This window comes from Mastomys coucha, unplaced genomic scaffold, assembly GCF_008632895.1.
Source record: "Mastomys coucha isolate ucsf_1 unplaced genomic scaffold, UCSF_Mcou_1 pScaffold21, whole genome shotgun sequence".
NCBI classification, from domain to species: domain Eukaryota; kingdom Metazoa; phylum Chordata; class Mammalia; order Rodentia; family Muridae; genus Mastomys; species Mastomys coucha.
The window spans coordinates 69,433,991-69,450,896 of NW_022196904.1; the positions used below are offsets into that span (position 1 = coordinate 69,433,991).

General features: G+C 51.3%; 1 protein-coding gene and 1 non-coding gene across 4 annotated transcripts in view; one reads left to right on the forward strand and one right to left on the reverse strand.

The window, feature by feature from the left end:
* The window catches only part of Polg (DNA polymerase gamma, catalytic subunit), a 17,540-nt gene extending 1,653 nt beyond the window's left edge, over positions 1-15,887 (reverse strand). The window contains exons 1-21 of one of the 3 annotated variants that reach the window (XM_031387063.1): positions 15,731-15,887; positions 14,246-15,013; positions 11,641-11,836; positions 10,667-10,831; positions 10,411-10,557; positions 10,205-10,284; positions 9,834-10,016; positions 9,582-9,730; positions 9,319-9,445; positions 8,255-8,491; positions 6,812-6,929; positions 6,539-6,616; positions 6,145-6,252; positions 4,875-5,035; positions 4,225-4,278; positions 4,008-4,125; positions 3,441-3,576; positions 3,093-3,339; positions 1,251-1,373; positions 973-1,141; positions 655-863 (exon numbers count right to left, since the gene is read on the reverse strand). In XM_031387063.1, coding sequence (XP_031242923.1) covers positions 655-863; positions 973-1,141; positions 1,251-1,373; positions 3,093-3,339; positions 3,441-3,576; positions 4,008-4,125; positions 4,225-4,278; positions 4,875-5,035; positions 6,145-6,252; positions 6,539-6,616; positions 6,812-6,929; positions 8,255-8,491; positions 9,319-9,445; positions 9,582-9,730; positions 9,834-10,016; positions 10,205-10,284; positions 10,411-10,557; positions 10,667-10,831; positions 11,641-11,836; positions 14,246-14,853 — 3,413 coding nt within the window. In that variant the 5' untranslated portion in view covers positions 14,854-15,013; positions 15,731-15,887. Of the gene's footprint in view, positions 1-654; positions 864-972; positions 1,142-1,246; positions 1,374-3,092; positions 3,340-3,440; positions 3,577-4,007; positions 4,126-4,224; positions 4,279-4,874; positions 5,036-6,144; positions 6,253-6,538; positions 6,617-6,811; positions 6,930-8,254; positions 8,492-9,318; positions 9,446-9,581; positions 9,752-9,833; positions 10,017-10,204; positions 10,285-10,410; positions 10,558-10,666; positions 10,832-11,640; positions 11,837-14,245; positions 15,014-15,376; positions 15,671-15,730 lie in introns of those variants that run through there. The other 2 variants (XM_031387062.1, XM_031387064.1) reach the window with 2 other exon arrangements.
* A 184-nt stretch (positions 15,888-16,071) lies between these two features.
* Positions 16,072-16,144, forward strand: Trnar-ucg. Its single transcript has one exon. It is a non-coding gene; the product is annotated as a tRNA-Arg (tRNA).
* Positions 16,145-16,906: the final 762 nt, after the last annotated feature.

Here is a 16,906-nt window from a genome sequence, read left to right on the forward strand (position 1 = left end):
AAGAAAGAAAGAAAGAAAGAAAGAAAGAAAGAAAGAAAGAAAGAAACTGGACCCAAATAAGCCCAGAAGATAGGAGAACATGAGTAACGGTGCTGAATTTTAAACTTATTTACCCATTTATCAGGATAATGGTACTCAGATAGGTTCTGATTGGCAGATCATCAATAGAGAATAGTAGCATTTAACTTATATGAACTAGGATTTTTAGTATAAATAAATACAATTCAACAGGTGTGGTGGCACACACCTTTATTTAGTCCCACCACTTGACGAGGCAGAGTGGTAAATCTGAGTGTATTCAAGTGGGTCTCCAAGTTCAAGGCCAGCCTGGTCTATATAGTGTTCTAGGACATGGAAGACTACACAGAAAGACCCTGCCTCAAAAACAAACAAAAACAAAAATCCAGAACACCCAAAACAAACAAAAATACATGTTTTCTAAGTTGCATTTGTATTTCCTCTTGAAATGTTTTCTGACCCTGACTCCAGGCATACCACTAGGAGAGCAGTAACATGCCAAATCCCTTGGCCTTGCCACTATGGTGATTTAGTGCCAGAACATGCCACTTTCAGACCTAAGAAAGTTAAGGTCCATTTTAGGACTTCCATAAACTTTAGCTCAGACCTGCTGAGTGGGCCCCAAGGCCCACATACCTGGTCAGGAGATTGGTGATGTGCAGGGCCAGGGCAGCACGGTAGCGGTCCTCCTCACGTACCAGGTAGCGAACCTCATCATGGATGCTGATGCAGAAACGCCCATCAATGGCAAATTCCTCAAACAGCCACTTCATGGCCACAAGCATGAGGTGTAAGTAGTCCACAGCAGAGCTCTGTACCACCCAGTTCACACGACTGGTCATAAACTAGAGATGAGGGACATCAGTGAGCCACTCACTATCTAACTCTAGTCCAGGAACCCTGCCTCCCACCCCCACATTCTCTCCAGGCTCCTTGAGTGGCAAGATACAGCACCTCTCCCTGGACAACCGAGGGTTCCAAGGCTCTACTGATGCAGCAGCCCAGCACTGGGGTACGTGGTGTGTCAGACATGGCAATGCTCTCCAGCTTATTAAACATTTCTGACTCTGTGCCCCCTGTCCATGCTCGTTCAGCGGCTATCTCCCACTTCTTCCATCGTGACCTGGGGGAACAGAGACCATGAGGTCAGCTTTGTCTGTTAGCATCTCACTGTATCAGTCCTTTGGGACTAGCCCACAAGTCCTTGCATCTTCAACACAAAAAGTTCTTACTTCCTTGAAGCTTCTCTGCGGATTGTTCGAAGGTCTTGTAGGGAAACCCAGCCGTCCTCTGTCCTGTCCACAGGAAGATTTAGCTGTTTCACGAGCCATTCACCCTCATCTGACAGCCGATACCTGTGGGCAGTAGCAGCACCATGTCATCCCATTCAATGGCCTCCTCTGTGGCACAGACTCACTGGGGATGGCAACTAGGAAGACACCAACACAGAAACTCAGGCTTTTGGGTCCCCAAAGGCCTAGACTGTATCATGTTAGCCCAGTGATGGGTAGACTGTCCCAGTGCCACCTGACACTGAATGCCCAATGACCGACAGCAGCCTTTTATTAGTTCAAGGGACAGCAAGGAGTCAAAGTATAGTGACCCCTGAAGGGGAGAAGGGACCTGGAGGATCCAAAACCATGTTAGCCAAAGCCCAACTTAACTCTTACTGTTCCAGACCCTCAGCACCTCCAGGTTCCTCAGGGTTCCAGAACCATGCCACCTATTGCAAGGAACATCAGGATATCCCCACAATTTAGGCCTTCAATCCAAATTCTTGTGATGTCTTTCCTTCTCCAACTAAGGCCCAACCTCCCTTCTCATCACTTCCTTTCCTCCTCCATACACTGCCCACATCAAGAATCTACAGAGATACTGTCCTCCTGCTTAGAACACTCAGCTCCTGGTTCCAACAAGTGCAGTCAGCACTGTACCTGCACCAACTACTCAGCTTTGGTCTCTGTCAAAAGTGAGTATGCTGAGGAGCTTCTATCAAGCTGACAAAAAACCAGGGTCATTTGGGAAGAGGGAATCTCAACTGAGAAAATGCTTCATCACACCTGTAGGGCTGTGTGTGTGTGTATGTATGTATGTGTGTGTGTGTGATTAATGATGGAAGGTCTGGCCTACTGTGGGAGGTTCCAGTCAGGTAATCCCCGAGTAAACCAGACAGCAACCTTAGCAAGCCAATATACAGTATTCCTCCATGGTCCCTACACTTCAGTTTCTGCCTCCAGATTCCTGCCCCAATTTCTCTCAGTGATGTGGTGAAACCTAAGGCTTGTTAGGATTAAATAAACTTTCCTCCCAAAATTGCTTTTGGTCATGGTGTTACCCTCAGAAACAGAAACCCAACTAAGGTTTCCACAGTCAATCAGCTACCTAAATGAGGACACTACACAGTATACCTAATTTAAAAAACAACAAACAAACAAACAAAAACAAAGGGCTAGGGAGATGGCTCAGTGGTTAAGAGCTCTGATTGCTCTTCCAGAGGTCCTGAGTTCAATTCCCAGCAACCATGTTGTGTCTCACAATCATCTTTAATGGGGATCTGATGCTCTCTTCTGGTGTGTATGAAGACGACGACAGTGTACTCACATACATGAAATAAAGAAATCTTAAAAAAAAGGTTGCCAATGTAGTGCTACCTCTCCTCCTTTGCACTTGACCTGCCAAAACGCCTACGAAGGCCTGAGCACAACATGGAGCACTGCTGGAGGAAACCGTCTGCACTCTGGTTTTGCATATTTCTATTCCTTCAGCTCCTGTCTATCTGCTTTCTTTTGTTCGTATAGCAATAAGCACAGGACTCCTAAACTCCTGTGGGTGTTACATAAGGAAGGAGTTGGGCCTTTGTTATAAATGACCACTGATGACAATATACCATTAGTACAGTTTTACCCTGTGAGAAAAACTAACACTATAAAGACAATGTTACAACTCCAAAGATAAACCATCCTGCAGCTATGTTTAGAGAGACAATACTCAAATGATGGACAAGAGATGGAAGAGAGCTGTAAAGCAGGCCTGTGGTCCTAGGATTTTCCTGTGGGCGGAAAAGGGACCCTCACCGGCGCAGGCCTTTCGTGACAGCATACATCTGCTGGGCCTTCTCGGCTGCCTCCTGCCTTGTGAGCCTGTGGTTGAACTGCATCAGTAGGCGCTCAGCAAAGGACTGCCCAGCCCCATAGATGCGGCCATAGTTGAAGATTTTGGCATGCTCTCGGCTGATGCCCACAGTGGCGGCTGTCTTACTGTGTAGATCAGTGCCTCTGCTCTTCCTGCCCTGCAGAGTCATCCAGCCAAAGGCTGTGCAGCCTGGAGGACAGACATCAGTGAGAATCTCAGACATACTGGCCCACCCTCCTTGGCCAAGAGTCCTATCACCTCATCCTGCCCAAGACACAGGCCCTGCTTACCATGCATCCCAGCAAAGTGGGCATCTCCAAGTACAGCTGCGATCCACAGCTCCTGTGAGTCCACATCAGCACCCACAAGGACATAGCCAGGTGGAGCCTGCACCATGGCTTTCAACTCACTGCCTACCCGGTCAGGCTGCAGGAAGAGTGGAATCAGGACCACCTAGAAACCCAAGGCAACTGCTACCCTGGATTTCTAGGCCCAGTGCTGACAAAGTACTTGGTATCTTTTCTGAGGGAAGACTTTGGAGAGTGCCACACAGCCCTGATCCAGCCAGAAAATGAAGAAACCCTACGAAACTATATGCCAGGCTCCCACTGACCTGGTTCATCTAAACTATGACAGCCGTGGCCACTATGCCTAGCACTGTCTAGTTAGCAGCAGGTACCTAAAACACATTTGCTAAAGGAATGGATGACATGAAGCCAGATTTGAGCCCTCTATAGCCCAGAGAAGTTTCTTTCTCGTATCCCTGGCTAAAACTCCAAAGGCTCTGAGATAGTTTCCAGAGACTGCATGAAGAACAAAGAGGAAGAACAGAAGCCAGGAACAGAGAGGACATATACCCGAGCATTACTGGCAGTGAGCCACGTAGGCTCCACAGCTCGACGGGTGATGGTACCAGCAGTCACCACCTGGGGCAGGATGGCCCCATAGTGGCCTTCCTCATCGAAGCTGGGGTGCCTGGAATGGGGAGAAGCAAAGAAGTGTCAGCAGGCTTGCTCTGGCCCTAAGACCCACACCACTCAGTTCTCTATCCCATAAGCACCCAGTATGCCATACCTGGTCACAGCTCGGGGCAGAGCTGACCTGGGAAGCCATACCACCATCTGGGAGCTGTAGGACAAGAAGGCTATAAAGCTCAGCATGGCATAATGTACTTCAATGCATTGTCACCAGCACTTTGCACCCCATCAGTTTCAGGGATGCTATGTGACCCTTGAAGCCTGGCATTAACACTTCTCACTAACCTTACTCATGGTGGGCTCTGGCTCCCAACAGAAGAATCAGAGTGGAATGTACCAATCCCCTCACAAAGTTCTTGTGATTACAACCATCATGGAAATGACCTTTGAGATAAATCCATTTGCCACTACAGACAATTTCACTCTCAATGCCTAATATAGGTTTCAAATAACCAGTGCTCCAAGGTCCTTATCAATAGCCCGTGGCTCCAGCAGTTAAATTAGGAGATTTAACTGGAGTTGTGGAGAGCCAAAGCCTACCACACTCTACATAAACAGAGAAACAGAAGCCCAAGATGCATGTCACCAGGACAAACACTAAGCAAGCCTCTACGCTGTAGTTAGGTTGCCCTCTGGAGCAGTGCAGGCAAATCAGGAACATCAGAGCAGAATGGGAGGAAAGGAAGCTTGGGGTTACAGATGCCTGACAGCCATAGACAGGCCTCCTGTAACCCCACTTCGGCCTACCTGATACGTTTATGAGCATTCCTCCAAAAGGAAATCATTTTATTTATTTCCAGGGCACGAGGCCCACTGGCACCTCCTGGGCCAGCCTGCAGGGTGCCATCCTCCATCTTGGGCAGAAAATCTTTGGCAAAGGGACTTCCCACATTGTAGTTGTTACCATCCTGTAGAGCACAAAGAAAGGGTTGGGACAAGTAGCACAGCACCAGGTAGGAAACGGACATGGACACTGGGCCTTCTCCCAACAGAACCTAAAACCTCCTGCAGCTGAGACAGTTCCCACCCAGGTATCTTGCATATCTATAAGTGCATGCATAAGAATGCTAAGATGAGGGGCTGGTGAGATGGCTCAGCGGGTAAGAGCACTGACTGTTCTTCTGAAGGTCCTGAGTTCGGATCCCAGCAACCACATGGTGGTTCACAACCACCCATAATGAGATCGGATGCCCTCTTCTGGTGCGTCTGAAGACAGCTATAGTGTATTACACCGGTGTGAATGGGGCCGTCCTGAGTTCAATTCCCAGCAGCCATATGATGGCTCACGGCCATCTATACAGCTACAGTGTACTCATACACATAAAAATAAATAAATAAATCTTTAAAAAAAAATGCCAGGATGATCAGACAAAGCTAATAAAAACAGCCAGCAGAAGCTATCAGATGACAGATACAATGTTACACACTTGATATATTGTTGGGAACCATGAGAGCCCTGAGATAATATCCTGCCCCAGCTAATTGAGAACCCTGAGATTAACATCCTGCCTGACAATCACAAGGATCCGGCTTGGTCCTGAGAAAAGAACATTCACGGAAATCCACCCTCTCCCCACCTGTCACCCGGAGCTCAACCCCAGAAGATTTTGTAACCTTCCATCTCCCTCCTTCCTCTTCCCCTCCCCTCCAAGATTTTTGCTTTAAATATGCTCTGCTCCACTAAGTAAACGACTCTTGACAAGCAATGCTTCCTTGAGTCCTGTCTTCTCTCTCGCCCATTCTTATTCCAGGTTGTGGTCCTCCTCGCTCCCCCGAATAATTTGACCTGCAGGCCAGGTCAATATATGTCAGTTAACCCCCCCACAACCAGGATGCCTCTCACCACTCAATTTTCAATAGAAAATCAAAAGCAGTAAGACATGAAAATTGCCCTATATCATATGATGCTCGATACAATAGTCAATCCCACAAAAAGCAATTCCCTGGTCTGAGAATGCGTGAAGCCCTACTGTGGGCCATAATCACACTGAGAACATGAGGTAGCCACAAACCATACCTTGTGAGGCAGCTTGAAAAACCAGCATCCGGGGATATCGACATCATTATAAGGTCCATTGCCATGGTGATATGTGGGCTGGCTGGATTTGGGGGCACAAGCAGCAGGCTGTGGGGGCCACACACTCAGATCAGGCCCTGCTCCAGCAAGGGCCAGGGGGTAGGGGAAGTGGTGGGTGGGAAATAGGCCTGAAACTGAGCAGGTAGATTGTAAAGTGACAGGAGAGGATGGTTCCCTCCTTGGTCCCCTACAGTTAAGGACCACAGGGGAACAGGGCAGCATCTCCAAGTCTCCCAAGACCTAGTGAACTCTGGTGGGAAAGAGCTCTGTGAGCAAGAGGAAGTCCCAGCTGCCCACTACCCACCCAGAGAGCCCGAGCAGGTGCCTTACTCACCAGAACTAGGGGTTGACTCAGCCCTGAATTCTCCATCTTGGCCTCAGCCTCTACGTCTAAGCAGCCCAGTTCTTCTACCTGGATGGGCCCAGGAATCGGGGTGTGAGAGATAGGCAGCTGTAGGCCTGAATCCACCAGCCCTTCCCTCCAAAGAACTCAGATTAGACCAATCTAGGGTAAGCAACCAGTAGCAGCTCCCATACAAAAGGTATCCCATTTTCCTAAAGAAATAGACCGTCATGTAACAGGCTCACATTCAGAGTACGTCCTCACCGTTTGCCACATGGTACTGTCCGTGAGTAAGAACTCCTCAGCCACGTCTACCTCCTGGGTCTCCAACTGCTTCTTCCCCTGTTCAAGACAGTGTTTCCTGTACAAGGACTCAATGGCTCTGTGCAGAGAAAATAAATGCTGATTACTGGGAGCCTGCTCAGGCCAGGCAGCTTGCTGGGGTTTTCTTCTGGTCCCTTTGATTAGACCTCATACCAGCTGAGGAAGGAGACAATTTCTACAGCTTTTAATTTCTCTGAGTTAGGGGGAACCAACCCAACTGACTTAGCACACTAGTGACAGGCTGGGTTTCAATAACTGCTCTGACTCAAATCCAAGCTCCTCTATGCTTGAAGGCTCTAGAAGCCAAGCAGCGGACATGAGCACCGAAGGCTGCCCTGAAGAGCTAGTTCCTGTCCACTCACCCAGGTGTGGGCTCAGCGAGCAAGGCCATGTCAGTGCTTCCTCTGAGAACCTGACAAGTGATTCCTGATGCCCTGTGGAACCAGGACCCTGGGCCACCTTCAGCACCTTGACCTCTGCATAACACCTGTCTATCCTTCACACAGCCAACTTGTTTAGGCTCTTGTCAGTTATAAATGTGTATGCCAGGCCTGGAAAGAGGCCTTGCCTCCTGTGTATGAGGACAGAGTTCAATCTCTAGCACCACAAAATTTAAAAATTAAAAAAAAAAAAAAAGCCACATGTAATAACTCTCACACCTATCATCTTGGCAGTTGAAAAGCTGAGGCAAGGGGCTGGAAAGAAAGTGGTTCACAGCCATCTATAACTCCAGGTCCAAAGTTCCACCCTCTTCTGACCCTCACCATACACCAGGCATGTAAGTGGTACACATAAAGTCATAAAGTAAAAATGTAAAAATAATAATAATTAAAGGGAAAAAAAGAAAAAGAAACGCTAAGGCAGTAAGATTGAGAGCAGCCATCGGACAATGGTGGCGCATACCTTTAATCCCAGCACTTGGGAGGCAGAGGCAGGTGGATTTCTGAGTTCTAGGCCAGCCTGGTCTACAGAGTGAGTTCCAGGACAGCCAGGGCTACACAGAAAAACCCTGTCTCAAAAACAAAAACAAAAAAAGATTGAGAGCAGCCTAGGCAACATAGTGAATCTACAATAGTCTAGGCTTCGGAATGAGCCCAACTCAAAAACGAAAAATCAAATAAAATAAAAGATAAATAAATAAAAGTAAAAATCTTTTCTCACAGAGCTGCTTAGATACTATGAGATTTTCACTACATTTGCTCAGTAACAGTGGATGGCTTAAAACAAGCACTCAAATTCTACTCAAGAAAGGCTGCAAGCCTGCCCATCCCCAGGCCACCCCCCCAAACCTTCTCTCTGTACTAGTGCAAAGGCAGCTGGGCTGCTGAGAGAAAGTACTAGAACCCAGCCCCTTCCTCCTTGGAGCTGGAACCTGAGTCTTACCTGTAGGGACAGGTTACTGCATTAGATTCTACAGTAGGGCTCAATGGCGGCTCAGTCAGATTATCCCTCCGCCCAGGCACTAGGTAGCCCCAACCATGAGAGTCTGAGTAGTGTAGAGGAAAACCATCCCAGGTCAGTGCCATGAGCTTAGGAGTGACCCGCATTTGCAGGCTGAGGAGGCTGGGGCCTGGAGTCCATGCAGGGTCATCCAGTCGAGGGCAGAGCTTCCGGTACCACCTATTCCCCCCAACAGGGGTTAAGAAAAGTATTACATTAGGGAACAGGGAGTAGGAAGGGCCTCTCTTCCATGATATACCTCAACCCACCTCCAGGCCTCCAAGCATTCTGGTGACTCAGGCCAACAGGTGCCAGTCCTCTTGTGGGGGGCTTTGAACCTATATGGCACCTTCTAGAATTATTGATGATTGAAGTCTCACTAGCATCCTCCTTTCCAAGACTCACTGCAGCCTCTAAGCAGAAACAGATCTTCCTTCCTACCCATCAGAACTCCCACTGCTGTGGAGACACACAGCTGTCTCTCACAGGCTGCTCACCAGAGCTGAGACCATGGTGAAACTAGCACACCAAAGCATTAGCATCCAGGGTTCAATCCAGTGCATTGCAGCAGTGAACTACACCACTGGCCACCATGGCTGCCCTTTTCCTTATCTGTCTCTATGACACCAATGAGCAGCACCTCCCTAAAGAAAGTGCCCCTTATTTCCACAGGCCGGGTGAACTGCCTCCAAACTATGTTATTCTTAACTCTTAGTACCAGCCTGCTTCACTGGCTGGTCTGCACACCTGCTGCTCCTAGAACAGAGATGAGTTCCATTTGTGTCTCTGCTGCTGTCACAGGTGACATACATGCTGCATGGCTCAATGCACTGTGCTGAATGTACCCAGAAGCCAGTAGGGTCAGAGTAAACATAAGTGAGCAGAAATGGAAGGTGGGATGAATACACGACAGACATCCAAGGTCCTAGACCTTGCTGAGGCCCAAACAAGGAGGGCCTGAGGATCATGCAAGACAGCCTCTGTGTGCTATCGAGAACCTGTCTTACCCGGGGTGTCCTGGAAGGTGTTGGGGTCGCTTAGGCAGAAGGTCTGTGGTGCTCTTCAGCTGCTGTAAATGGGTGTGGGCCATTACATTTTGCTGAAGTTCCTCCTCCTCAGTGGGTGGTCCAGGATCTGTGCAGAGTTCAGGAGCTTAGGATCAGAAGGGACTCACAGGTCTGAAGGACTACAGCAACCCTTTCCAAGGGCCCCTGGGTCCTAGGTCTGTCCCAGAGATCACCCTGTCCCATCTCCCACCTAAGCTTCCCACCTTCCTGTTCCATGGGATCCCCAAAGGGCCCAGCTCCCTCGATGGGCAGCTTGCTGGCTGAGGCTGGCTTCTTCACCTTCTTTGCCTTTTTCTGCTTAAACTCCTGCAAATCCCATTCTAGGTCCCAGAGCCAAGGGTCTTCTTTGTACCTGCAGAGCCAGTCCATCAGGCTAGGGTTAAGGCTGAGCTAAAACTCAGGCCTCCTACCTGCCTGTCCCCTGCATTGGCCCAGCCTGCCCAAAACCTGACTACCTCTCTCCTGAGAGCAACTGACAGGCATCATTAGCCAGATCCATCAGCGACTTCTTCATCTCCTGCTGGAGCTCCTCATACGTGTTCTGTGCCTCTGTCAGGTAACGCTCCCAGTTCTGGTTGACAGGCAGGTAGGAGACACCCATCTCCAGCATGCCAGCCAGAGTCACTGGGTGGGGACACCTTAGGGACAAACACCAAGGGCTGCCATAAATGACCACAGGAGACAACCATTGAATATAGGGGCTCCATTCTCTCAGCCTATGAAAGCTAAGTGGCCAGCCTAGGGAAGAATTAGGCCCACCTGATTGTAATGGGATTGAGGACCAAAACCTACCCACCCCCAAGGATTTCATCTGGCTCCTCCTCACCTCTCCAAGAAGAGTGGCAGCTGCTGCTGGAAAACCTCAAAGGTGGCCCACACATCATGAGCACAGTACTGCATCAGATCCTAGCACAAGGTGACAGGAACTTGTTGGAGGGGACAATGGAGAAAGACAGGACAACCACCTGCTACTTCCCCAAGTTCAGCTGCAAGTCAATCACAGCCTGTGTATCGGCGGTGACAGCACCATACCTGGAAGTTCTCCCGGATATCCCTCATGCTGCCTTTGACGAACAGTTCCCGAGGCTCCTTCTCTAAGGGAGGTCCTCCCACATAAAGGTTGTACACATCTGCAAGATTATTGGCACTGCTGATGTCCATCCAGCCCCAAGATGAAATCTGAGAAAGCAAGGGGAAGTCAGCTTAGTCTCAAGGTCTCAAGCCCAACAAGTAGACCACTGACAGGACCTTAACCATCCATCGCTAGGCAGACCCAAATGCAGCTCACCGCTGGACCACTGGCTTTCCTCTGGGACTTCTGACCTCGCTTGGTGGGATGCTGGGTGTTGTGCTGTCCCTGCTTGGCTCCCATCCACAGACTGCGCTGGAAGCTGCTCAGCCCTGAGATGGCCATGTGCATGCTCATAGTGTCCAGAAAACGCATTCGGGAGCCCTGAAGGAAGGGCAGGGGAGGAAAGGCTGCAAGAGTGGCTAGCTGGCCACTGCTTCAGAAGTGTTGACCCAGCCCCACCTTAGCTCCTCACATAGCCTTTGCCCCCAGCACACAGCCTCAGAGCCCTGGTCCTGGCCCTACCCTTCCCAAGCTGTGGCCCCTGGCAAGTCAGCAAGGTCTTAGCACCTTAAATGCCAGGCTAAGGGTGCTACTATGGGTATCCCCTTGCCCTGCCCTTCGCCTTATCCTGCTGTGAAGATCCAAAGAAAAAGGGTTTTTATAATCTAAGAACTGTCACTACCACACACCAGGCAGCTCTGATTGTCTGACACATGTGCTATTCAAACTCTGCTCAAAGTCCTCTGAGGGAGCTTCTGTTATCTGTCTTTAGAGAGACTGGGGCTTAGAGCTGTCAAGGAGGGCATACTGCACATCAGTAGCTGAGGCAGGATGTGGCCCAGGCTGTAACTCAGAGCCATCAAAAACTCTAAAATCCCATTCTAAGATAAGAGCCATTTTGTCCAGGACTAACTCTCAGCCAGCACAGCTGGGATGGAGCTACTTGCAGTCTCTAGGGAAGAGAGGGGTCATCTGCCACAACAGTTTCAAACACCTCCCTAGTTTGTCTTAAATCTGTTCTGGAGATCCAGCCAGTGAGCAGAAATCAAGCAAAGCTGGTCAACAGATGTGCCAGCAATGCTGGAAAGGGAGTGGAAACAGTAACTGAGAGTGATGCTTTCCCTAGCAAAGGAGATCGGCTTGTGGCCCACCTTATGCAACAGCATGCCGTTCATTCCCACAAACCTTACCTGAATCAGATACTGCTCTCTAATATGGGCTCGGTCAAAGGAAACATTGTGCCCCACCACTAACTGTTCCTGCCCATCCTGCTGGGTGGAGCTGCTGGCACTAGTGGAGACCCCCAAAGGGATTAGGTCAGCCGGCGATAGCTGGCTGGTCCAAGAGTAACGCTCTTCCACCAGCCGCCGGCTGCACCAGGAATACCTGAGGGAGGGGAAAGTGGACAGGGTTACCATGAAGGACTAGACTTCTATTCCACACCACCCATGCATGCCAGGTCCCCAAGGGCTGCTACTCACACCACTCACTCTCACAGAAGTCAGGGGATCATTGAGGAGAGAAATGACAAAGCTTCTTTACTATTCGCCTCCCACAGAATAACAGAGCTAACTGCTATGACTGGGTGCCATGAGCAGGAAGGTGTGTAGGCCCATTGAGTCTGCAGCTAGCTCTGAGGCCTTTATGAGCATGACCAACTCCTTGTGTCTTTAAGCACAAAACAGCTAGTGTGCCAAGTGCTAATAAAGGAGATGGTTGGTGATACGACCCAAACTGGAGAATTTAAAGTGGCAAAAACCAAAACCAAAACCAAAACAAAACAAAAAAACAAGGACAAATGCTGCATACACATACAGAGTGAATTGGCTGAGGGTTGCAAAAACTCCAAAGGACAAAATAAATCATGCACCCTACAGGAGCAGCCACCTCAGAGAGCACCAGGATGAGAGGATGTATGCACACGTGGCAGAGTGGGTGTGGAAGAGACAGATGAGTGCTATTTGCAAGGGCCTGACACTGACTCAGGAAAAGGCTAGTCTGCTCAAGATCCCAAGGTGAGAAGGGTGGCTACTAATGGAAACCTGCTCCAGGCCACACACACTTCAAAGGACTGAGGCCACAGTGGACAATACAGGTCTGATGGAGTTCCCTCCAACCTTTAGGGAACACAGGAGTGATCTGCCTCAAGATTCCAACTGAAAAAAAAAAACTAGCTGCTTTACATCTGGCAAGCTCTAATGCATACTCCACGGTGGGACTACAGAGGCACTGGAACCCTTCCTTTCACCCAGCCTGTCAAAGCCCTTTGTAGCAACAAAAGCAATGGCTCAAGAATGCTACATACCTGAAGATGACAAGAACTTCAGTTAACAAAAGTTACACTGGTGTCTAGACACAAGCCTGCAGCTGTGTATGAACCCATCTTAATATAAACTTAGGTAAGATTTAAAAAAAAAAAAGGAGATCCAAAATTAAGATGAGCTAGAATCCACGCTATCAATACTAAAGTTCTCAGACTCCCAAATGCCAAGGGCTGATGACATCCCTTCAGGCAAACGACTGATCAAAGCCTTCATGAAGCTACTTTATGGGAGGCTGGGCTGTCCAGGCGTCTGCCTCACTCCTACAGGTTGTGTGCTGGTCAGGTTATACAACCGTGTAGCGGGTTACCAAGGCACCGTCCACAGCCACAACAGTCACACTATGAGAAAGGCCTCAACCCTGGGCGCCCACCGGGCAGACGGTGATGCCCCTAGGCCCACTGGCAGAATGGAATGAGAATGGAGGCAGAATGGGAAGGAGAGAGAAGTGAGGAAGGAGGAAAGGAGGATCGGGGACTCGACCTGTCCAAAAATGACCAACTGGCCAAAACCCTCACTGACACTGTTTCAGTCCAGCCACCCAAGCCTGCTGTATCTTTTCAAATGATGGCTGCTGTTCCCCTGGACTCTGGCCGCCATGTCACATGAGCACTGTGCTTCAGCTAAGTCACCGCAAAGCCGCCTAGACGTGCTCCTCCAGCCATCGGTGCCTACCTTAGCTATTTAGCCATGCTTTCACCAGTTTCAACTGCATAGATAACATTTCGCAGCTTTCTTTACAAAGATGGAGCTTCCAATAGGAATAAAGAAACTGCCAACTTTTTTTTTTGCTGGCCATGCCTGAAAGCATTAAGGTTGTAAATAGTATTTTAATCCTGGAATGAAGAATAAAAAAGGGGAGAGACAGTACTGCCATCATTGCTTGAAAAAGAAAGTTGGGTAGCACTTAGAAAGTTATTTAAAAAGAAAAGGAAAAGACTGGATAAACTTCTTTGGGACCAAAATGTCTACTTAGGAGGAAGCACTAATTCTTGGCTGGGGGATGGGATGGGCAAGACTAGGCCACCTCCACGGGCATTTGGAAAGGTTGAACAGGATTTGATCTGGCATTTACAGAAGACACTGGGGATGTGAGCATTGTAAGCCACCTAGAACAGTCCCACCACAGGAACATCTTCCTGTCCAAGCTAACCATCAGCACTCCCAAAACCAGACTAACTTCTCATGGAAGCTGCTTGGGGCGAGGATTGAGGCACAAACTCCTGCTTATCTTAAATCGTCTCTCAGTCTGTCTCAAACACAACACGGTAGCCTCTGTATGGCCCTGACATGCACTTGGGTGTTGCCTAGAGCCTGTGTATCTTCCCACCAGAGTGAGCCCCCCAGAAGCAGGATTACCACAGGCTGAGTAACCAGCAAACAGCGGGAACTCAGAAAATGTTCACTGAACCAAACCATTAAACCGCCCCTCCCCCTTACAAAGGGTAGTCCCCTGTTGCTAACCCCCACTTACCAGGCCGAGGGGGATATGGCCACCGCCAAAGTGGGGCAGGTTCCCTCTGCCAAGCAGACCTCCACGTCGAACACCAGGGCCCGCTCCTCGGGGATGGCCACGGGTTCGGCCTCCCCCTCGGGGCCGTACCGGGTCCAGCCCTCCGCCCAGGCCCAGCTCTTGGGCTGGGGGGGCAATTGGGCCTCCAATAACGAGGCGGCCGCCTCCAAGTACGGCAGGCTCTGCTTCTGGGCCAGGAGGCGGAAGTGCTGGTCCAGGTTGCCCCCTAAGAGCCGGGGCAGGCGCAGCTGCACGTCTGGCAACGGCGTGGCCGGCTGCCCCCAGAGCCCGTGCTTCCGCAGGTGCTCGATGCTGCGCTGCACCGCGGCCTCGTCGGGCATTTCCCCTCCGCACCCGAAGATTTGCTCGTGCAGGCCTCTGGACAGCATCTGGATGTGCAGTGGGTTGAGCCGCAGCTGCCCATTCTCTGAGGAGGGCATTTGCGACGGCTGCTGCCCGTCGCTGGGGACGGGGGCGAGGCCGGAGTTGGAGACCCAGCGTCCTGTTGCTGGTACTGGCCCTGCGGCGACCTTGGCGCCGGCCACCTTCTTCCAGAGCAGGCGGCTCATGGTTGATGCAGGGAGCCCCCCGCTGCGAGTTGGGACACCTGGCTTTGGGCTCCAGCTTGACTGCTTTTACTGGCCGAAAGACTCAGAGAGAGACGCGTCCCCTCTCTGTGTTCCTGTCAGTGAAATAGGTCTCACCATGCCTGCCTTCCTCACACAAATCCTAAAGGAGACAGATGATAAAGTGTTATTACATGTGTCAACGGACTTGTACAAAAACAGCTTATCCCTCATCAAGCATCTGCTGCGCGCCGAGCATTTTCTCCACTTGATCTTAGCCAAAAGGCCAGAATGGAGTAGGGACGTTTTTCTGTTACGCCTCCAACAACCTTAAGAAATGGCACTGCCCCTCCCGAGGAACGGTCCCACGGGCTCAAGCGAACTTGGGAGAAGCCGCCGGAGATGCTCCAACAGGGAGACGCAGACCAGAGTTCTGACTCTCCAACTGCGTGACCTTGGCCAAGCTCCTTAGGCCCCGACCTCCTCCTCTGTAAAATGGGGGTAAGAACTCTTAAGAGCCACTGACCACGGCTGTTGGAGTGACAGGGGGCGCGCTCCGCTTGTCGCGTGGCCCTGACCCCAGCAAGAGCTCGGCCGGCAGACGGCAAGGGCCAGTACCACCCCGCCGGCGGCCCCAGGGCCTAGCGCCCCAACTTGGAACCCGCCGGATGGGCCACAGCCTCGGGGTCCACACCCACAGCCGCCCGGGCGGGCCTAGGGCGCTCGGCTCGGGGCGGCGGCGGCCACCTCCGAGCGCCCGGACCCCGGGTCCTCTCCGCCGCCGCCGCCGCCGCGGGGAGCCCCGAGACCGGCCGCCGCCCTGCTCCCGGCCGCGCTCCCCGCTGCGCCCGGCCCTCCCCCTGCCGAGCCCGCCGGAAACCTCGGTAGGCTCCGCGCTTCTCGTTCCGCGGCAGCCCACAGCCCTGGCGACAACGCGGCGTCCGCTGCGCGCGGCCCACGCAGCCTCCCGGCGGTTTGCGGTCTCACCAGCCGCAACTTCCCGTCTGCGCGGATTTGGTCCCGCGGCTACCCAGAGGCAGGCGGGAGGCTCCCCACGAGCGTCCAATGGGAGCGCCGCCAATGGAGCCGCCCGCCCGCGGGGGTGCGGAGGGACTTCCGGGTGATGCTCCCCTCCCTCCCCGCGGACGAGATGGACCAGTCTGGAGCGAGCCCGGAGGCGGCTTCACGCTTTAAGCTAAGGAAAGGCAACTTCTCGCTGGCGGCCGCGTGGCCTAATGGATAAGGCGTCTGACTTCGGATCAGAAGATTGCAGGTTCGAGTCCTGCCGCGGTCGACTTGGGGGTTCTTTTCGTTTTCTACCTGTTAGTTCACCTCCTGACAGTCCCTTTGGAGATGTAAAATGACTGTCGTGGGTCTGACCAACTTCTACACTAAACTTAATTCTTGGAACTCAAGGGTCTGAGCCAACAACTGTCAGGGTGAAACGTTGCTAGAACTGTGACAGCGTTCGAGAACCCTGTCTACAAACGAAGCACGTGCCGTCCGAAGTCTAGATTCGCCACCTACGGACCGCAAAGGCTAGGCTCGAAGTGGAGCCCCCCTATCCCGGACGACGACGACGGTGATGGATGGTGTTGATGTTGTTGAGTCCGACTGATCACGCCCACCCGGCTCAGCTGAAGCACGTCCCCTTCAGAGATCTATCAATCTCTGCGTCCGTCCACCGCCGGTTGCTCCGGGTGTTTCTGCTCCCAGCTCTCCGTTAGTGGGTCAGCAGCAAAGGGGCAGGCGGATACGGCCTGGGTGAATAAAACTGGGACCCAGGGATTCAAGTCGAGAGTCCCATACGAGGAAAGGAAAGATCAGGGTTGCTACCGACAGACTAGGGGTCCACACACAGATGATTAGGGGAAAAAAATCGGACCTCGCTGAAAGGCAGTAGTCCCCACGTTCAACCAGTGCATCGACCAGGACGCTGAGAACTGTGTACAGGAGAGGGGATCTTCGACTTTTTTTCAGGAGTCGGGATGGTGCGACTCTACCCGCTTTTCCCGTCAGCAGCAGCGGCAGGGAGAGGGCTAGGCCAACACTCTTC